At 41.8% G+C, this 23111-nt stretch overlaps 1 protein-coding gene across 1 annotated transcript; it reads left to right on the plus strand.

Annotated features, from left to right (window-relative positions):
• The first annotated feature begins 5625 nt into the window (after positions 1-5625).
• Positions 5626-21759, plus strand: PDX1 (pancreatic and duodenal homeobox 1). The gene is made up of 2 exons (XM_026675000.2): positions 5626-6058; positions 21371-21759. Exons 1-2 carry the CDS (start codon positions 5626-5628, stop codon positions 21757-21759), a joined length of 822 nt encoding a protein of 273 aa, XP_026530785.1.
• Positions 21760-23111: the final 1352 nt, after the last annotated feature.

Raw genomic sequence — 23111 nt, forward strand, 5'->3', positions numbered from 1 at the left:
TAGTTTTAAGAGAAAGTTGCAATTAGATAGCGAGTGCAGAGTCAACAGGAACAGTGTCTGAGTGAGAATTGAGTGCAAGCGAGCAAGCCAGGTAAAGGAAATGATCTTTGTCCTTTGTGCAGCTTTCCACCCCCTTCATAGCCTCGTCGCCAAGTCAACCAGTCCCAGCTGGGAAGAAGCAGATTATTTATCTCCAGAGGTCAACCTCTTTCAGGCTCCTAACTAATCAATGCATTCAATCCAGAGGTAGTCCTACAGTATCCATCGTACAAAGAGCTCATTCACAGATGAGCTTCTACAATAACAGTTCATAGAAGGGGCCTACTCGCACCACACAAGGCAATCCTTCCCTGTGTTGCATTTATCTCCCTCACCTGCCTCGCTCCCTCCTATCTAAGTCCAGATGTCTTTTCCCTAGAGAAGACCACAAGTAGTCTAGAGCTCTAGCTATGCCCAAAGTTGCATATATCTATTCTCCGTTTACCCACAAATCTCTTTATTAAGGATAGTATAAGATACTCTCATGAAATAAATGGATTTAAGGTCATTATGATTCATAACTTCATTCAGTTTAAAAGGCTCTAGGTTAGGTATGAGTTCAATCTACAAAATACACTTTTGTATTCATATTGCAAGCAGCACAAAAGAGTTTAGTAATTTTGATAATATATATCAGGATTGTGATATTGAAGAAACCCTTACTATGTCCTGCAAGGGCAATATGCAACTATTATGGTGCCAAAATGATAGTAATGATCATATTGTCCCAAAGATGGCTAATTGATACATATTTAAATGTGGAATTGATGGTCACTAGATTGAATGGTTTTAAAATGGTATTGGATAGCATCATGAAGGAGAGGTCTACCTCCATCTGGGACAGCATACCTTTAAATGCCTTTTATTTTATTATTTTATTTTATGCCATCCAACTCCAAAGAATGCTGGGACAGCTGACCATACTGTAGTAAGGGAATAAAACTGAGAGGTATGTTCCTACCTGATTTCAAGCACTTCAGTGTCCCAAAGGTGCTTTTTTAAGAGGCAACTGAACTTTCTGGTTTTTCTTTGAAGATATTTTGCTTCTCATTCAAGAAGCTGGGACAACCATGACCTGGATGACTGAGAATCTCCACAGACAAACACCTCAGTGGAATATTAACTGATTAACAAAGTTGGAAGGGGCCTTGTAGGTCATCCAGCCCAACCCCCTGCCCAAGCAGGAGACCCTACACCATTTCTGACAAATGATAGTCCAATCTCTTCTTGAAAGCTTCCAGTGATGAAGCTCCCACAACATCTGAAGGCAACTTCTGTTCCATTGGTTGATTGTTTTCACCATATGTTTGTCAAGTGTGGGGAGCCCTTCTTATAAGCAAGATATGGGGAAGTGATCTGGGACAGAACATATATGTATATCATATATCTATACAAATGCTTGTGTACATGTATCTATCTGGTGTACTCCATGATATAAGATCTATATAAAATACAGAAAGTGTGTGTAATGACACAGTTTGCCAGTGATCACAGAGTTTTATACCTTAATACCATAAGTCAAAAGTTAATTTAATCAAACTTAATTATATAATATATATGCTATTAATATATAACTACATTAATTTAATTATTCACTGAATTCAGTAACTATACTACTATAAATTACATCAATATACTGTATATACATCAAAATATCCATTTGAAATTACTTAGTTATGTGACAGGTGGTTACTTTTCAGAGGTATTTAGCAGGGTCTTTTTTGTATGCTATGGAACATGTGGAAAAAAGATAACTTTTTTTTTTTTGACTGAGTGCAGTGATTCCGATTTTGTCTTGCTTTAATTCAGCGTTATTTCTGAGCACGGCGTAGGTGAAAGGTTTTTGGAAATGTTCCTGTTCTGTTTGCAAGGCTGAATTTCCTTGCTTGCAGGAACTGTGAAAAGGTGATAAGCAGCCAGTGGCCTTTCTAATCTCTGGCTGATAGAATTCACACAGGTCAACAGTTTTTCCCAGGCATGAGGTTTAAAATTCAACAATCTTGGACACTTGTTGATTGAGCCAGAAACAGTACCACCTGCCGTGTTCCATAATTTGACTCCCCTCCTGCCCTCTTCTTGGGTGTTTCTGTTGTGATCAGGAAATTGAGTTTTAGATTTTGCTTTTTTTTTTGCACAAAGCAGTAGATACTTTTTCCAGCAATGCATAGTAGCATTTATAATAGCGATTAGAATCTGTGAACTTTGTTCAGACGGACAGGAGTTCAGGAAATCATAATGTACTTCTGAGACTTTACAATGGCAAGAGTAGAGACTTGTGCAGCAAAAATAATTGGGGTTCTTAAAACTGCACAATTATTACACCCTGCAAAATTATTCTCTCTTTTTCTTTTTCTCTCTCCCTCCCTCCCTCTTTCTGTGTGTGCGCACGTGTGTGTATTTATATGTGTGTGTGTGTATGTAGGTACAACCACAGTGGAGCCAAAAAATGTGTTGCTAAATGAGACATTTGTTAAATGAGTTTTACCCCATTTTATGACAAAGTTAAGTTAAATTAGTCATATGGTTGTTAAGTGAATCTGGCTTCCCCATTGACTTTGCTTGTCAGAAGGTCAAAAAAATGACGCTAGGATGACTCCAAAATATCAGCCAGTTGCCAAGCATCTAAATTTTGATCAGATGACCACGAAGATGCTGTGAAAAATGGTGAGATGTCACTTTTTTCAGTGCCTTTGTAAGTTCGAATGGTCACTAAATGAATTGTTGTAAATTGAGGACTACCTCTGTCTCTCTGTCTCTCTGTCTCTGTCTCTCTCTCTCTCTCTCTGTTTCTTTCTCTTTCTCTCTCTGCGTGCTGTGTGTATATATGTGTGTGTGTCTGTGTGTGTGTGTGTGTGTGTGGTGTGTATCTGTAATTTTTATTAAGTTTTAAACAAGAATATAAAAACTAACAACTAATATAAAGTAAGGAAGAATAAAGAAATCAAATAAAGAACACAATGTGCAAGAATGTGAAAACCTATTCAAAGTGTTTGACGATGATGGTTTAATCTATGTCAGTATAAGGGTGGTGTGAGAATATAAAGATTACGCAAGAAACCTATTTTTCCTAAATCTACTTACTGAATACAGGTAGTCCTTGACTTATAATAGTTCGTTTAGTGACTGTTCAAAATTAGAACGGCTCTGGAAAAAGCGACTTATGACCTTTCTTCATACTTAGAACCACTGTGGCATCCCCATGGTCATGTGATTAAAATTCAGGCGCTTGGCAAGTGACTCATATTTATGATGGTTGCAGTGGTCTGGGGTCACATGGTCCCCTTTTACAACCTTCTGACAAGCAAAACTCACAGGAGAAGCCAGTTACTAACTTAACACTTGCAGTGATTCACTTAACAAATGGTGCAAAAAAGGTTGTAAAATGGGGGGGAAAAATCAATGGTGGGATTCTACAGGTTTGGCCCGGTTCGAGCGAACTGGTAGTATAAAAAAAAAAAACAGCTACCAGGTTGGTCGAACCGGTATTTCTTTTTTTTTTTTTCTTCCCGACTTTCAGCTGTTCCAATGATCAGTTGTGCCGGCACCCCACTCACTGTCTTACTGCTTTGCTCAGGAAGCCAAAAAATGGAGAGTGTGTGTGGGGTGCTGTGTGCCCACCCCATGCTCCGTTTTTTTGCCTTCCTGGGCCTCAGGGAAGCCCCCTGGTAGCAAAAACAGCCTCCCACGAGGCTTCCTTGAGGCCCAGGAGGCAAAAACAATGGAGTGGGGGGGGGGGGGATGTTGCACAAAAAAAGGAGCCACGTCCACCCAATCACATGGCCATGCCCACCTAGCCACTCCCACCTAGCCACGCCCACAGAACCGGTAGTAAAAATATTTGCATTCCACCCGTGGGCAAAATTTACTTAACTGTCTCAGCAACATAAATTTTGGGTTCAATTGTGGGCACAAGTTGAGGACTACCTGTATAGAAAGTTGGCATATTTTGATTGTTCCTGGAACTATTAATAAATGCTCTTCAATCATGAACAGCAATGAACTTTCTACATGCCTATGGGGGGGTCTGTAGCCTTAACTCTCTTGGAGTCCAGTTCCAAAGAGGCTTTTTCAAGAGGCAACTGGACTTTCTGGTTTTTCTTTGAAGACGTTTTTGCTTCTCATTCAAGAAGCTTCTTCAGACGTTCTCAATGAACGTCTTCAAAGGAAAACCAGAAAGTCCAGTTGCTTCTTGAAAAAGCACCTTTGAGACAACCATGATCTGGATAACTGAGAGTCTCCATAGACACTCTTGGCACCCAGGTTCCTTGCACTGACCTCTCCTGCTCAGCAAGCTCAGGTGAGGTTGGAGTAGAGCCACGTGGTGCTGGAGTGTTGTTCGGGGGGTGTGTGTGCTTTGCCACTGGAAGAGAGAGAGGGAGGGAGGGACAGAGAGAGAGACAGACGGAGAGAGACACACAGAGAGAGAGAGGGTGGGAGGGAGGGAGAAATGGAGGGAGGGAGGGAAAGATGGAGGGAGGAGAGAGAGAGAGATGGAGAGAGACAGAGACATAGAGGGTGGGAGGGAGAGATGGTGGGAGGCAGGGAGGGACACACACACACACACACACACACACAGAGGATGGGAGGGAGGAGAGATGGAGGGAGGGAGAAAGAGAGAGAGACAGAGCCATAGAGGGAGAGGGTGGGAGGGAGAGGAGGGAGGGAGAGAGAGAGAGAGAGGATGGGAGGGAGGGAGAGACAGAGGGAGGGAGGGAGAGAAAGAGAGAGATGGTGAGAGACAGAGACATAGAGAGAGAGAGGGTGGGAGGGAGGGAGACGGAGGGAGGGAGAGAGAGAAAGAGGATGGGAGGGAGGGAGGGAGGAGAGACGGAGGGAGGGAGGGAGAGAGAGAGAAAGAGAGGAGAGACAGAGACATAGAGAGAGAGGGTGGGAGGGAGAGATGGAGGGAGGGAGAGACAGAGAGAGAGAGGATGGGAGGGAGGGAGAGACGGAGGGAGGGAGGGAGGGGAGAGAGAGAAGAGAGAGATGATGAGAGACAGAGACATAGAGAGAGAGGGTGGGAGGGGAGATGGAGGGCGGGAGAGACAGAGAGGGGGGATGGGAGGAAGGGAGAGACGGAGGGAGGGAGAGAGAAAGAGATGGTGAGAGACAGAGATATAGAGAGAGAGGGAGGGAGGGAGGGAGGGAGAGAGAGAGAGAGAGAGAGGATGGGTGGGAGGGAGGGGGGAGAGAACAGGATAACAGAAATGCTTCCAGACTATATTTCTGAAAAATATGATTTGCTGGATTATGATTAAGGACCAGTGTCACATGGGGTTTTGCCCCAGTTCAGAACAACTCTGATCCGGGTCGATGATAAAGGAAAGGAAAAGAAAAACGAAAGAAACGCCAAAGTGCCAAACATCAGAAGCGCTCCTTCTGATTGGGAACCGGCCGCCCAATAGAAATCCAGGTCCATTTCACGCGGACGGTCAAGCCAACCAATCGAAAAAGCCCCTCGGGATGCTCCCCCCCCTTCCCCCGACCTGGGACTCCATCCGCTCCTCGGGCAGGTGAGGCAGCCTGTCAAAGGTGCGCCCCTCACCTGCGCCCTGGGAAGGTTCTCGCGCGGGGTCCCCGCTCGCCATGAACGCCGAAGAGCAGTATTACGCCTCCGGCAGCGGCGGCACCAGCCACGCGCTCTACAAGGAGCCCTGCGCCTTCCAGAGATCGCAGCCTCCGGATTACAACTCCAGCCCCCCCGCCTGCCTCTACATGGGGCGGCAGCAGCCACAGCCGTCTCCTTACGCCGGGGTTTTGGGGGGCTTGGATCAAGGCAGCCCGCCGGACATTTCCCCCTACGAAGTGCCCCCCCTCTCAGAGGACCCGGGCATTCCTCACCACCTCCACTCCCTTCCCCCCCACCATCCAGCTCAGCTCGCTCTACCGCCGCAGGAGACCCTTCCCTTCGGAGAAGGGACCGAGGCCGGGCTGCTGGAGCAACCCAGAGCGCCGCTGCCCTTCCCTTGGATGAAGTCGACCAAGTCCCACGCGTGGAAGGGACAGTGGGCCGGCACGGGTAAGGCGCCCCTTCCCTCTTCTGTCTGCCTAGGGCCGAAGAAGAACGCCTCTCCTCGGTCCCGCTCCTTTGCCTTTTGTGGGCACCGGCCCTTTAGAGCCGTCTCCAAACCGGAGGAGGCTCCTTCGGATAGCTTGCACGACAATGTTCATCGTCCCCAGTCAGTGCTGGGGCGGCTGCTGGCTGAGGATGATTGTAGTCCGGCATATCCGGAGAGCGCCCAGTTCAGAAAGGCTGGCCGATCAAAGAAAGAGGGTTTTCTCCTCGGATGGAGTTGGTGGTTCATCATTATAAAAGAACCAAAAACAACAACCCCCAAATCCAGCCATGCCTTTACCTTAAAGTGTTTCTGCAAAGCCAGTTTTAGACATTAGTTTATAGTTTAGTGTGGTGTGCAAAGCTGGGGAAATGGGTTGAATAAATTATGGGTAAATGTCGCTTAAACATAAGGGCTGTGGTGTAAATACAGCCCTGGTTGCAGCATGTTCTTGCGCCTATTCCTCCTGAAAGGATTCCGGTGACAATTGCCAGAGCTGAAGCCAGAAGTAAATAGATCAGAAAGCCACTGAAATTCAATGAATGATGCCTGAATGTAGAATACTTGAGTTCCTAACAGAGAAGTCCTAGAACTCTCATATGAAATACAATTTCCATAAGTCCCAGACAAAGTATTTGTAGAAAACTGTGAGTTTGGCTACAACTTATACAGAAGGCTGGCTAATATGCTAATAAGCAAATATGACCAAAAGATACTTCCTCTAAATTCATTAATCATATCATATAAAGAAAGTAACGCCATATAACGCTGCATTTTTCTTTGTGTGGTTTGCCCTGCTATAAATCTTTTTGTTTACTTAGAAGTAAGTAATCCTTAAGCCACTTAAAATAGCATATATTGAAACGGAAAGGTCCTAGAAATGTAAGAAATAGAAATGTAATAAATAAATCAATGATTGACTTTCTAGAGATTGTCAAACAAAACTATTATTTTGGATGCATAACAATAATAATAATAACAATAATAATAAGGTTGCAGCTTTCAAAGCCCTCTGGCATGCTTCCAAATGTTAAAGCAGCACCTGTGAAGTAACCTTAGTTTCTAAACTAAATGAAAGTTTGAGAAAGTTTCATTTAGAGGCGCACTTGAAAGTCTCACATCCCTTTACATCCAGAAAACCTTGAGAATACTCCCAGAGAACCTGTGCAACTTTGAGTGTACATGAAAAGAGAGTTAAATGTATGACTGGAGAGTAATTGTTTTGATTGTACAGTAGTGCAATTTTAATGCAAGAAACATAAGGGAGTTTTTTTTCTGGCGTCCATTCACTACTCTGCAGGCCACTCGGGAGTGAAGGGCATCACTCATCCTGGTAAAAACCTGCACACTTTGCCTTAGTAAACTTCTCTTCAGTCACATTGTGGTAAACTCAACCTGCTGTATCTTGCTCTGCGGTACCCCAATTCGGCCTGTCTGCTTCACGCTTTTTATTTCCTGGTTGAAACTGGGAAGGTACTTTACACAGACTACAGTCTGATTTCTTTGCAGGGAGCTGGTGATTTTTGTAAGGAATATAGCAGAGAATGTTCACCATCCTCAACCTCATTGTTACCACTATTGTCCATTTTGGCCCTCAAAAGTTTTATTGATGCATTCATCAAAATGGCAGCACCTTTCCCTTTTCTGATGCAATTAGAAAGCGAGGAAGGGAATCCTTCAATCTTAATGACCATTGCTGCAGAAATATCAGCCTGAATAAACACAGTGAGACTTATTTTTGAGCATTCACGCTTAAGATAAGTGGAATCCTAAACTCCGATAGCCCACCGTTTCCAGACTAAAGGCTTTTAGAAAAAGACCGGACCACATTAAACCTTACTTTTGTGGATATTTTTAATTCTGCAAAGCACCACAGAAGCCCAATTAATAAATAAGGAATTGGGTGTGTTATTTCATACACTGGCATGTTTATTACAGCATAGGTTTTATGGGGCCCACAATTCCCCTTCAGTGGCATCTGATGAAGGGAAGTGTAGTTCCTATATTTATTTGTTAATCCTTTAAAAATAACTTGTGAATGTCCAGAATGTTCATTTACTGCAACATGAATTAACACTTTGGGAAGAATAAACTAGGTTGGCAAGATTATAATTGAATATATTATATGTAATGAACACCATAGTGGTTCTTAATGAACTGTAGAGTTTGCATTACAAGCCTGTAGAATCTCATATTAAATTTGCCCTTGGTCTGTGTTTGTTTTCGTATACTTGTTTGGGATGTGTCTGTAAAGGACCTTTTGATTGAAGTTTGTGGAAACCTGCTCCAGTCCTCTTTATTTACAATTAATTGGGGTATGACTTTAAAGTAGTTCTGTAAGATATTTGCCCTGTACCTGAGCATTTGCTTACAGTTTTAATTTTTTATTTTTAAAAAAGAAAAGGATAATAAGAATATACTGTATGTTATTCTCTTGTATTTTATTACCATAATCTAAGTAATTTAATCCTTTCAAAGAGATAAAATACTTTATACCTTTTTGAAAGGATTAAATTACATAGACTTGGAATTATTACATTTTTTCAGCTTGGGGAAATTCAATTTTAAGCTCTGTCTTTACAAGTGCTGGGTGTGATATTCATGGCACTATATTTTGATTTAAAAACGAACCATTTGTAGTTAAAACCAAAATCAAAACCAGTAAATTGATGTATTCGATTCCAAGACTCATAATGGTTTTTAGTTGCCATTGACTCCAAGGAGTTTGCTTTCATTGACTTTGTGCTGATAAAAACATTGCTTCTAATTAAATCTCAGCAGAGGGTGGTGAAAGAAAATGATGAGGTTTTCTCATGTGGCTTTTTGGGTCTGAAATGGGTGTGAATCTAATTTGCTACTAGCTCAGGAACAAGGACCATGCCAAGGGATCCACTTTGGCAGCAGAAATGAAAGCAAAATAGGAACGCTTGCCGCCTTTGGATTGCAACCTACTAAAAGGCGACTTCATGAGAGGGCAGGATTGACTCTTGCTCCAAAAGAGACAAAGGCTTTCCTCAGCTTAGTAGAACTCCTTACAACTGCAGAAGATCCGACTGAGCTGCTTCTCCAAGCCAAGATCTTCTCAGGGCTGTGTTTTAGGACCAAAACTTGAAGGTTGCTGTGGAGAGAGACTCTGCACTGATTTTACTTGAAAAGAAGGAAGGTGGTGCCTGGATTTTGTGATCAGGCAGACTGATGAAGAGTCCTTAACGTGTTTGCCAAGGGATAACCCTCTTAAATACTAGGGAGCTGACTGACATTGCAAATGATAAAAGTTTGCACTGTCAACAGAAAGGGTCTGCATTGTAAATCTGGTGCATTTCCCTTGTTTTGTGTTAATGGGTAGAAGATACCTTTTAGGGGCAAATTCAACAGAGTGCAAAATGGTAAAGCTGTGGGCAACAATTTTACCATCGAATCCTACTGCAATATAATTGTAGAAGATTATAGCAGGCAGCTTAAAAGAAACTTTGCGCACTGATTCCAAACTTCATTTGCATGAAAATTGTATCGCCCTATCACCACTTAACTTTCTAAAGATAAAAAGAAAATACAGTTTTAATATCTGTACGTGTATGCCTGTCTGCATTCAATGAGAAATAATAAAAGAAGTCCTTGCAAAGAGAACAGGATCCAGGAAATTTCATGTTCAAACACACATTGTATACACATTGTATAAGAATCCAAAAAAAGGAGCGTAAGAAGCTTTAACTGGCCCTTCTAACGAACAGAAATGCCAGCCTTCTTTGGATGCTAATAAAGATTGTTCTACCCATTGAAGCATTAATTACTAATATCTATTTAAGCAGAATTGGATGGGATCAGAGGATCTGTCAAGGCCTTGACATCTTATCCATCTAAGAATGGACCTATATATGCCCAGTGGAAATCCTTGGATTTATTTTAAGAAGCTGGCAATTTGGGGGTTTTCATCAAAGTTCTTGAAAGTGGAATCCCTGGTTATATCCTCCAGGATATATTCTCTTTCCTAATAATCCACTTGTATGGCAGTTATTTATAAACTTCAGCGAAAAGCAGAGTGAAAAACGTGCCTTTGCTTTTTTAAAAGAAGGCCTGGTGGGATCCACCAGGGAATCCAACCATTTCCAGACGGATAACCCAAAAGCCAAGCCGGCCGCGCGCGCTTAGCCAACGGAGGTCCTCGTCTCTATCCAATCTGAGAAGCCCCAGCAGAGGCCTCAAGAACACTTTCTGTCCTCAGAAACAGTCGTGGCACCAGTTGTGGCAAAGCTTTCGTGGATCCCAGTTCCCTCCTTTCCGGTCTGGACGGACCTCCAAGGAAATCGCTCCGCTTCTTTTGGAATTAAGACCCAGAGAGAGAGAGAGAGAGAGAGAGAAAGAGGTCAGGAGCCTCAAGATGGCCTCGGTGCAACAGGCTGCCAAGCCTTTTCTCTTCCCTCCGCGCTAAGCAGCAAGCGGCGGCGCCCTTTCTTACACCATGCAACGGAAGAGTTGTCCGGAAGAAACCGGACTCTTCCAATTGACGCGGCCGAAGAACCACTGCCGTCCAGCGGAACCGGCCTGACCCGGAATGAGCGTTGGCTCCGAGAACAAGCGCAAGACACGGGAGGGGATTTTTTTTTTCTTTTTCTTTCTTTCTTTTTGGCTGCCAGGGGCTCACAACCTCCGAGGGAACAGGGGGAGTTGCCTTGCCTTTCCGATCCGGGGAGAGTGAGCCAAACTCCAGGAAGGGCAGTTGGGGCAAGAGCGGCTCGGTCTCCGGCAGCACAATGTTATCGCGCCCTGCGCTCAGCGGGTCACGCCTTTGGGCAAATATTGCATTAAGGGCTTTGTAAGAACAGATAGGAGAAACGGGGGTGGGAGAAGGTGGGGGGGGTGCCTGCATTTTCTTAGTTGGGACAAACCGTTCAGGCAGACTTACTCCCATCTGTGGCCAAGTTCAGTTAGGAACCCAAATGGAAAGAATAGAATAGAATAGAATAGAATAGAATAGAATAGAATAGAATAGAATAGAATAGAATAGAATAGAATAGAATAGAATAGAATAGAATAGACTAGACTAGACTAGACTAGACTAGACTAGACTAGACTAGACTAGACTAGAACAGAACAGAACAGAACAGAACAGAACAGAATTCCTTATTGGCCAAGTGTGATTGGACACACAAGGAATTTGTCTCCGGTGCATAAGCTCTCAGTGAGGTGGAAAACATTTTTGCTTTTCCCCCCAAAAGCAAAAATACTGGGAAATAACAAACAGGTGACTACATTTAAGTGTGTATGTGGGCCCATTTACATAGTTTTAAGTCGTACCACAATGTGCGTTTTGTACGTACACTGGTGTTATTTTTAAATGCATATGCTGAAACGCATTAAACTATACAGCAGCAACGTTTAAAAAAATGTTTGTGGACCGAAAAGGATTTTGTGAGATGCGTTAAATTTTCCACCTAGAATTGGATTTGCTTGTAAGAGATAAAGTACTAAGAACAATTAAATAGAAATAAATTCCTAGTGAACAGAATATAATATATACTTTCAAAAGATAATTAATATAATTTCTGTTTGAATAGTGGTAGTTTGCAACTAGGTGTATATCTACGCAAAAGTAAGTCCCTTTGTAAAAAAAAAAAAAAAAAAAGTCCAACTGACTCTCTGATTACAATTCGCTGTCCTTCCAAGATTGCGTCCCACTGATTTCAATGGGTCTTTTATTTATAAGCAATGCTAAAAAAGCAGCTTGATCTGCAGTGCGGTAGCAAGGAAGAAAAATGTAGGGAAAAAAATAAAATAAGAGGGTAAGTTGGCTTAGAATCGGAGAAGTGTGTGCATTTTCAAGTGCCTGAAGCCAAATACCATTGAAACTTAACAAACAAACAACTTTTCCTCCCAAAAGAAAGGTTTTTAGACTCTTCAAAGTTGCGGGAGTGAGTGCCCATCTCGCTGTTTGGGTCTCCACTGGAAGCTTTCTCTCTGGGATGTATTTGTTTTATAGTTGCCCTCGGGGAAATACACGTTCGTTAGAAGGTCTCCCTTTCCCCCTTTTAATGTTTTGATGCAAATTTTCATGGTAGAAAAACTTACCCACGGGGAGCATTTTCTGGCAGGCAACGTTTCCCTTGATCTGTGAGACGTTTTTCATTTGCCTTAAGGATAATACAGAGCACAATTTTGTATATATTTCTACTCAGAAATAATTTCCCTCCTTCCTAAAGAGTAATCAATTTTGCACCGGTGTGGACAAATGTTTATACTTGAGTTTTATTCTAAAACAACTTGAAGACAATTAAAACATAAAACACTGCTGGGGACAAATCCCACTTAAAGGAACGAGAGCCGAACCAGAGCATTCTTGCTAGCTCTCCCCATTCACTTCAATGGAATTTGAGGTGGATTATTTTCACTGGATGGTGCCTACTGCGTGTAATCTGTCAACCATGCTTTAATCACCTTATTTTAGCCACTATATTTTAAAACCTACATAAATAAGACTGTTTAAATCTGATTTACTGTGCCATCTTATGCATGCCAATTGATTGGAGAAGGCAATGGTGATAGGAAAGGCTAGTGGAACTGAGAAGAAAGGGCAAGCAAAGAATACAATGGCTTGATAACATCAAATCTGATGTAAAGTTGAACATCCAACAATTAAAACAAGCTGTGCTTGAGAGGGTAGCATGGAGAGGACTTGCCTATAAAGTCACAAAGAGTCAGAGAGTAAATGGTTAAAAACAACATTTTAAAATCTTATTTCTTCCCTTGGAAAAGTGTAATAATTGATTCTTCTTATTGAGACTTGATTTGACAGAAATCTCCAGCCAATATATCTGAGGGCCATGGTTTTAACAACTTCATTAAATGAACTCCTGGGCTCATGTTTTGTTCAAGCCAGATTCCAAGTTACATTCCAGCCATATAATAAACTAATTCTTAATCTCCTCCCCTCTTTATTTCTCCAAGGACACAATGGCATAATGGGGGGGTATCCAAAATCACACCAGGTTTATTCTGAAAGATAAAGCAAAATTAAAGTGATTATATTTGATGATGATGCTTTTAGACCAAAATTGTTTTTTGCTATAATGTTTTCTCTTCTAAAAGTGTTAACCATGAGATATCAACTAAATACTCAACTATCTTCGGAGTATTTACATATGACTGACCTGGGAAGAGAGGGTGTAAAAAATAATTAGTCTTAAATTTTGAAAGAATTTCAAAAGCATTTTTATTTAAAATCAAATAGGCAAACAGAGGGTGGTACCTTTTAAATTGTTCTGGGTATTTCACAGGTTAGCTTCTCATTTCACGTATCTGAAAACAAAATAATTAAAATAATAATATAGATCTAATACAGTTGCTCACTCCAATAGACACGGAGTGGCTTACCAAATATATTGCTAATTAAAATAATTAAAATCAAAATGAAATAAAAGTCAAATTAAATATAATAACTAAAAATAAAAATATAACAACAAAAAACATAAATATTAAAAAAGTGCATCATGCACCCATGTGCATGCACACACACACCCCTCAACACATAAGCCCAAAGCCAAGATTTAAGGGTTTTTCAGAATCTTACAAAAATATATCTGGAGGGAAACTGGTCCAGAGGATGGAGACATACACAGTGAGAAGACATGCTCCCTAGCTCCTGTAAGATAGCAATGTTTAATAGAAGAGAATGGAAGTGCACCCACTCTGCCTAATGGTACCCAGGCAGCCAAATAATGAAGGCAGATAACTGGCTTGTATGCCATGAAGAGCTTTAAAGGTAACCATCAGCACCTTGAATTGTACAAAGCCAAATGACATCAGCCAATGCAGCTTGCGTGGCAGTGGTGACATATAGGCAGGATGCAAAGTACCCATTACTGCTTATGTCACTATATTATGTCAGCCATAGTTTCCAGATAGTCTTCAAGGGCGGTCCCATGTACAGTGCATTGCAGTAGTCCAATTGTGAGGTGAACAGGATGCGAGTACTTACCAAATTCAAAATGTTTGGTGCAATCCAAGTCAAGTCTTAAATAAATAAATGCTCTTCCCTGGATTTTGTGTGTGTATGTGTGTGTGCGCGCGCGCGTGCGTGTGTGTAACAAATTAACAATTCATGCAAAGAATCAAACTATCTTTTTAAAAGCAAAAATCTAAACTGTACAGACCGCATTACTAAAGGTAACTAAATCCCCTTAATATATATTTATGAGTATAGGTGCATATGTGCACGCACCACCGTTACTTGAGAATATTTACAATAGTTAAAACTACTGTATTGAATCTATCATTAAACTACCGTTTTGAAAAAAATGCAATAAAAAGTTGCATATTGAAAACAGAGGCAGGTTTGGCAGCTGCAATAAAACCAATGGTAACATTTTAAAAAATTAACATTTGAGGGAAATACGACTTGCCTTATTAGCTAATCAGTGAAGTTCACAAGAGAAGGTGTCATCCATGCCTGCCTGTTTTAATGTAAAAGCAATGTGCTTCAAACTTGGCTGCTTTAACATGTGCGGAATGCCAATGCAGAATTCCCCACAAAGCATTCCATTAAGGATTGAAGCCTTAATAAATTCCGTTAATTCTTAAATCCCATTTACAGAAAGGGTGAGTGTTCAGAGGCTTACTCAAAGGAAACTGGGTCTAGGATTTCAGCTTTAATTAACTACTTTCTTAATTCATGGGGATTTGTTTCCTTCCAAAATGTTAGATAATTAGTGTGTTAGTGCTGCAATATTGAGCAACAAACCTACTGTATTTGCCCAGGAAAAATCTGACACTGAATTGTAGTGGAAAACTGTCAGTCAGTGAAGGTGCATGGACAGCATAGTCACTGAAGGAGAGCCTTTCCCAGCTGGATGCTTTTCAAGTATTTAGAGCTACAATGAAGACCCTTATTCCTGAGTTTGTTGCCTCGTAGGTTAATGGGAGTTATGCTCCAAAATATCTGAAGGATACCAGATTCTGGAAGTCAGTCCTAGGAAGTCAAAATGATAGACTAGTCTCAGAAACCTACAGGGGAGCAAGATGAAGCAAAAGAACCACAGAAATAAACCAAAAGTTATTTAAATACACACACACACACACACACACACACACACACACACCAGGGAGATACTGAAAATTTGGCAAATGAACCTTGATTAACAGGGTTTTTAAAATTATATTTATTTTCAAATATACAAAGTTCAAACAGTTCATTCAATTACATTTGGTAAAAAAACAAACAGATTTTTAAAAATCACTTTCAATTTACAAACCACTGTTGGTCAGGCAGAGAAATCGAAGAGTGTTAACGAAGTGCTTCCCATCCAGCATTTAATCAAAGTTAGTATACATGATATGCTTGGGGTATATTATTGTCACTTTCAATTTGTTTTATTATACCTTTTCTCATTTTTCCTTCTATGTTAATTTGCATTTTAATGTTTGACTGTGAAATTTAATATATTATATTAAAAAATGTTGGCACCAATTTAGTCCAACTAAGGTCAGGCTAACTTCGTGCTGGGTCATTTTCCAAGTAACAGACATTTTGTCATGTAATGAATGAGGTAGAATTCCTGTCCTATCCAAATCAATGCTTCATACGGTTTTAAAGGTTGTGGAGCAGGACAACCACATAAGGGGCAGGGTGTTTTATTTAGCCATATTAACCAAAGCTACAGTGCGTTTATATTGGTATTTCCAATAGGAAGCAGTGAATTATAAATGAGAGGTTACGTTTTCAATTGCCACATGATACATGATCATTTCAGTAATTAACCCACCACTAATTTGCACTTAGAAATATTCGACTTTGATTTTATAAGAGGTTAATTCATCTCAAGGAGAGACTTCGTTTCCAGAGTTTCTAGGTCTTCTATACTGGATAACAGAAATTTGTGGAATTACTTTGGTCAACCTACTCTTTCAATCCAATGTAGATTGTAGTGTGGTTGTTGTGAGTGAACAGGGGTAGGTATGTTTAGTAAACAAACCCTAACATTTTGGTGCACAATCTTGCTGTTTTATGACCAATACTTTGTCCATCCATTTACTTCCTCAAGTTCTGTTAATCTTTCTCGCCTGAATTATACATCCAAGGCTAAGTTGACAATCAATACATATTTAATTTGAAGAAGGAAGAATATGTGCATTTTCTTGCACTAGAATATATCATGTATTGGGATGCACAACATCTTTATGAGAACGTTTTTGTAAAAATTCCTACTCTTGAATTCACTTATGTAAATGAGAGGTCTAGGATAATGTTTTAAAAGAAAGTGTGTTGGATCTCTAATTTTATAAATAAGCGTTATATGCTACAAATTTGTTCCAGCATAAATGTCCCAACTAATAAGAGTATTTGAAACCTATGACTTATCAATAGATATTTTCTTGAAAATTGTTGGCTGAAAAAATATTATATTTATATATTTTGAACTTTTGGACACATGGTTGTTTTTCACATTATTTTGGTCATCATATGGCATATTTAAAAAAAACATCGAATCCATTTCAATTTAATGGCTTAAATTCAAACAGACAAGTGTTTAATTTTTTATGTCCTGTTATTCCAGTGGGATAGAAAACTTTAAAATGTAGACTAGTGTGTGAATTCATAGCAGCATCAAGCAGCTCAAAACTAGAATAATTGCAACTGTTTCAAGTTACTAGTCGACTCGGAGAAACAGTGTGAAGAAATTCAAGTCACTAGTCACGTTTGAGAAAAAGTGTGAAGCAATCAAAATTTTGTGAGGAATTGCGATTTCTTTATTTACCATTATATGGGGACGTCTCCTATGATTCTGAACGATTTGATTAAACGGAAGTGGCATAATACAAGTACCTATTATAGCGTATTCATTCACATCATGTAGTGGCCGAATGAGATGACTGTGGTCCAACTCTACGTCTAGGGCGCGATTCCTTCAAGCAAGGTCTGCGCTGCGTTTTGAAGCGCTACTTGGGAAGGGGCCATTGGCGCAAAGCATGGGAGCGGCCAGGCTACTCCAAAGTGCGAGGCCACTACCGAGAAGGCCTGCTCCGCTGCCACCCGATTCCTTCCTCTCAATAGGATCAACCCGTTTTCCCTGCTAATTAATCAGATTCATGCTAAAGTGAAACTTCAGGTTCGCCGGCCGGTCCTTTCCGTTCGTTTGCGCGCACGTGTATTGGTCGTTGTTTAAACGCTGGGGAATTTTTGGGGTGATGCTGGAGGAAATCTACTGCTGCGATATATAAAATCGATTTTATTTAACTCCGACGGTTTACGTTCGCCGCGGCACTGATAACGCGCCGGTGGCAAGCAGTTTGAAGAGCCCGAAGCCAGAGGCTGTCGTCCTACCCTAGGGTGTAAGTCCCATTGCATTCAGCAGGAATTACTCCTAGGCAGAGGAACATAAAGATGCGTAGTGGACCGGAGAACTAAGTTCGCTTTGCTCCTCGTTTGTAAGATTCGGTCTGGCAGAAAACCTTACAGGAAAAATATATGGAAAAATAGGTGCAAAAAAAAAAAAAAAAAAAGGCCCGTTGGTCACCCCGGAAAAGTCGTTCAGGGGCCAAATGTCCCCCGTTGTAATCCGTTGTAGCAAAGTCAACCAACCAACTACAGTTCGTAAGTTCGTTATATGCGCCCCACCGCATTATAACAGCAAAGCGAACATGCGCTCTATGAATTGAATGGAATGGAAATAGAAATAGAAATAGGAATAGGAATAGGAATAGGAATAGGAATAGGAATAGAATAGAATAGAATAGAATAGAATAGAATAGAATAGAAGAGAAGAGAAGAGAAGAGAAGAGAAGAGAAGAGAAGAGAAGAGAAGCTGGAAGGGACTTTGGAGGTCTTCTAGTCCAGCCCTCTGCTCAAGCAGAACTATACCATTTCAGATAAGTGACCTCCAGTGATGGAGCGCCCATGATTTCTGAAGGCCAGCTGTTCCACTATTCAAGACCCTGACATTTTTTGGTAGAATTAATCTGTTGGCCTTCAGGGCATAAGATGCTTAGATTAGCTTGTCGAGAAGACTGAATCCATGCAAATATATGCATTCCAAACTGGAAAGTTCTATAACTTTCCTAATATAACAGAAGGATATTGAATAACGGTGCATCAGTGTTTGAAGAGAAAAAGATAGTGGTGATAGAAACAAAAAAGCACAGGAGAAAGAGGCTTTAAATGTTAAAATTAAGGAGCGAAATTGGAAAAATGCTTTTAATTACAAAAGGATTTCATCAATGGCCTAATGCTTTTTAAATTATAATTATGATTCCATTTGGCATTGTACTTGTGCAGATTTTCTCCAATATAAGCCCTTGGAATTCTTAAAATAAATATCCTCTCCCCCAGCGTGCTCAATTTAGGGAAGTTTCTTTTACTCTTGCAATCTGTATTTGTTTTTGCTTATTCCAATTCAACAGAGGTGACACCATGTACAGAGCGTCTGAAATAAAAGTTAGCAAATGGTTTCATTTTCCACAAGATTGTATGAAGGCGAGCCGTTATTAAAAACTATTGCAGTCCTGGTTTGTCAACCAAGGTGGTTATATGATTCCAGTCACCAAACCAAGGTTAAGCACAGTGCCAAAATGGTATCCAAAGGAGAATGTGAAGCATGTGCTTTTATCTCAGGTGTAATAGGAAAGGACAACAAACGTTTTATTTAAAAAAAAAAACATTTCATAGAGTGCCTCTGATTGGCAAATAAGGTAAATGAGTCGTGAGAAATGTGAGCATCTGGACGGTTGAATCTCAGCATGTCCTCCTCTAGTGCAGGGCTGTCCAATCTTGGCAACTTTAAGCCTGGAGGACTTCAACTCCCAGAATTCCCCAGCCAGTTTTGCTTTGCTGGCTGCTTTGTTGGCTTTGCTGGCTGGGGAATTCTGGGAGTTGAAGTTCTCCAGGCTTAACGTTGCCAAGATTGGAGGCTCCTGCTCTAGCGTTTCACTGCAGCCACGATTTGTTTCTTTGAAGAGGAATACACCTTTTCTTCTTTTCTTCCTTATATTTTAATAACATACACAAGAGCCAGTTTGATGTAGTGGTTAAGACATCGGCTTGAAACCGGGAGACTGAGAGTTCTAGTTCCACCATTGGCACAAAACCAATTGAGCCAGTCAGTCTCTCTCGGTCCTAGGAAGGAAGAAATTTTCCACTTCTGAAAAAATCTTGCCCAGAAAACTGCAGGGATTGGGTCCAGGTAGTCTCAGATAGAAATAAACTTGAATTTAACCGTGGGGTGGGAGGAGGAATGACATACAGGGTTTAAACCCTGGGTATAATGCAGGACGCGGTGGCTCAGTGGCTAAAATGCTGAGCTTGTCAATCAGAAAGGTCCTTAGGGTTCAGCAGCTACAGTTCGGCAGTTCGAATCCCTAGCACTGTGTAAAACACTGTGTAACAGAGTGAGCACCAACCTAGCAGTTCGAAAGCATGTAAAAATGCAAGTAGAAAAATAGGGACTACTTTGGTGGGAAGGTAACAGTGTCATTGTGTGCCTTTGGCACATGATCACAGAGACGGACAGCGCTGGCTCTTCGGTAGAGCCTAGAGCCGGAAACGACTAGCATGTATGTGCGAGGGGAACCTTATAATGCAAGCACCCCCTCACTGCCTCCCATCCTTGTTGCGTTTCTTCATTAATTAACCCAGGAGGCAGGCAAATGCAGAAAGATCGTTCTTATAGCAATATGCCCATGTTCACGTGCCTAGAGACTAAATGCCATTCATCTTCTCAAATGGAGAACAAGGGAAGACATGAAATAGGAAGAATCCTTTGTTGCTTTACCCAAACAGGAAGGGCCTCCAAGAAATCCTAAATGAGAAATATTTCGAAAACTTGAGTGGTTATAATGGATTTTGCTGTAATCAATTGAGGTGGAAAGTATTCTACTGAATGGGCAGGGCAGGAGGAGAGGCTGGAATAACAGGTGCGAAGGGAAGGTGAGTGAGTGGGAGACGGAAGGAAAAGAGAGGAAGGAGAAAAGCAGGAGAGGGAGCTGGAGAAGAGGAGGAAGAGGAGAAGAAGGAGGAGGAGGAGGTGTTTCCAGGATAAAGAGTCAAGCAGAAACTATTCAGACCAAGAGCACTTCAAGGGATAACAGTTTACCATGAAAGTCTGTGATGTCCATAAACATCCAAGATAGGAAATGTTTAGTATAGTTGCCAGCACCAGTGTATCGTTCACACTCTGAGAAAAACTCTGAAGTCGGAAAGGTGGAATGAGAAGGGGGATGGTTGCTGATACCATACAGGGAAGCCCAATTCCACATTTTTTTTTGTCAGTGGGAAATGTGTTGTATCTTTTATCTTCTGCTGCTCGGTGATTGAAAATTCTATGGAGCCAATAAGTCAGAGAATCCCATTTTTCTGAAGGGCGAGGGTGCATTTTGAGCAAACAGCAATTCCCCCCTCTGTTCATTTCTCACAAATAGATTTTAAAAGTTAATTGAAGCAGCTGCCCAGATTTTTTTTCTGTTGAGAAAAATTGCGAGTGGATCTTACTTTTTATCCAACAAGAAGGAATTTTATCCAGGGAGCAAATTGCCTGCTTCTTACATAAATAAAATCTAATTGAAACAGATTGCTATTTTAGATGGCCTGATAGATTCATTTCTGTTCTCCCAAAGGCTAAAGACCTTCTTAAATTCAGTTTAGCTCCTGATGTTTCCAAGGTTACAGAAGCAGATCCCCCCTCCCTTTCCCAGTCTATTCTACTGCTTAGGTTTTCCTAACGATATCCTATTGAAATACTGAACCTAGTTAGTTTTTCATGATCAGCCGAGATTAGCTATTAAATTACTTATTAAATTAATTAAATTAATTAGCTATTAAAGCTAGGCTCAATCAGTCAGTAGAGATAGCTCCTCCTTTTGACTACAGAGCGCTCCTCATGTGAGTGCAATCCTTTTCTTCCCAAACGATTACAACCAAACAGCAGCTAAGGGTCTGGGCAGTTTCTCATATTGTTCTCAGGTTTCTAGTCCTTAAGATGCACCCGGGCAATGCCATCACTCCTATCACCCGTTCCCTCCCACTCGTGACTGTATGACTGTAACTCTGTCGCTTGTATCCTTACGATTTATATGGACTGTTTCCTATTATGATTGAATGCTTATTGTACCCTATGACTATCATTAAGTGTTGCACCTTATGATTCTTGACTCTTGACCAACGTATCTTTTCCTTTATGTACACTGAGAGCATTTGCATCAAGACAAATTCCTTGTGTGTCCAATCACACTTGGCCAATAAAGGATTCCTTCCTTCCTTCCTTCATTCTTGTCTGACTCTCGTTCTCCCTTAGGTGGCTCCTACCTGGTGGAACCCGAGGAGAACAAGAGGACCCGAACGGCTTACACGAGGGCGCAGCTGCTGGAGCTGGAGAAGGAGTTCCTCTTCAACAAGTACATCTCCAGGCCGCGCCGGGTGGAGTTGGCCGTCATGCTGAACTTGACCGAGAGGCATATCAAGATCTGGTTCCAGAACCGGAGGATGAAGTGGAAGAAGGAGGAAGATAAGAAGCGAGGCGCAGGAGGCGGCGGGGGCAGCCAGGAGCCGGAGCAGGACTCCGCCGTGTCCTCGGGGGAATTGCCCGGGAAGGAGGAAGGGCAAGAAGGCGAGTCCCCCGTCGCCAAGCTGTTGCTCTCCGTCAGCCCCACCGTCTCCCCCTGTCGGGCCCCGGAGTCGCGGTGAAGGGCGGAAAGTCGCGGACAGGCCCCTTGAGCGCCCCCTGGCGGAGCCCTCGCGCCTCTCGAGCGACTCTGCAGAGTCCTGGGAGGGAGCGACCGTAAGGAAGAAGACTTATATATTGGACTACAACTCCCACGTGAAGTGAAGTTCATGGGAATTGTAGTCCAACGCAACTGAGTACCAGGAGAGGAAGAGGAACAAGAGCCATGTCCCTTCCCGTTTGTCTCTACTTTGTTTGTCTCTGTCTCCCCACCCCCCACTTTTAATCCAACCTTGGTTTCTTTTTTTAAAAAAAAAAGTTTATTGTCAAGTCTTACAAAGCTGGTTAATTAAATGATTCCTCCATGCAATACACATTTAGCCACTGACTGAATTGGGGAAGTGGGAGGAGAAAGGAAAGATTTCTCTTGCATTGGATAATGTTGGAGCTTTCATATTTCCCAGGTAGCCTCTACGCCCACTGGTTGATCTTTAATGTTTTCAAATTCTTCTAATTAAAAAAACAAAATGGGAAAGCAGCAGGTTGCAAAGCAAAACCTTGAGCGTAATCTCCTTTCCAGTGATGCCTGAAATTCCCAGAGGCCTTCTCTGGAAAGTAAGCGGGTCAGTGGTTGCATCTTTGGAAACTGGGGGAAGATCTTGGAGAGAAAACCCATCCCTCCCCTTCAGTTAACTCAGGATTTTGTGATTCCACATATCGCTGTAGCCATTTTATGAGAGAGAGTGTGTGTGTGAGACAGAGATGCAACCAAAACATGCAATTCAACAGACACTGACTTGAGAATGTGTTCCTTTTACACAACAGAGATGTCTGCACTATAGGGTGAAAAGTCAAAACGAGGGGCTGTGATTGCATTTGGAATCTCTGTTTATAGCAATAGCACTTAGACTTCTGTACCGCTTCACAGTGCTTCACAGCCCTCTCTAAGCAGTTTACAGAGTCAGCATATTGCCCTGGATAATCTGGGTCCTCATTTTACTGACCCAGGAAGGATAGAAGGCTGAGTCAACCTTGAGCCAGTGTGGATCGAACTTCTGGCAGTTGGCAGAACTAGCCTGCCATACTGCATTCTAACCACTGCGCCACCACAGCTCAGTGTGCATTTCACAAAAAAACAAAGAGGTGGCACTTCCACTGCGAGCTTGTGGCTGCTATCTGCGCTTTTTTCACCATATCGTGTGGATACACCTGAGATAGATGTTCACTTACTGCACCTGTGTATGGTTTGCCAATTGCACAGTGGCAGATAGGAAAGCACTCCAGAGGGTTAACGTCATTGCCCAGAAGGTCATGGGTTGCCCTCTCCCCTCCCGCTGCCTTAAGAAAGTTCAAAACATTCTCAAAGATCCATCTC

This window comes from Notechis scutatus, chromosome 5, assembly GCF_049901735.1.
Source record: "Notechis scutatus isolate UNSWTSFEM ecotype Mainland chromosome 5, rNotScu1.2, whole genome shotgun sequence".
Classification (NCBI taxonomy): domain Eukaryota; kingdom Metazoa; phylum Chordata; class Lepidosauria; order Squamata; family Elapidae; genus Notechis; species Notechis scutatus.

Coding starts and splice junctions, on each gene's coding strand:
- PDX1 (XM_026675000.2), top strand. CDS start 5,626: ATGAACGCCGAAGAGCAGTATTACGCCTCCGGCAGCGGCGGCACCAGC. Junction 6,059..21,370: donor GGGACAGTGGGCCGGCACGG/GTAAGGCGCCCC, acceptor GTTCTCCCTTAG/GTGGCTCCTACCTGGTGGAA.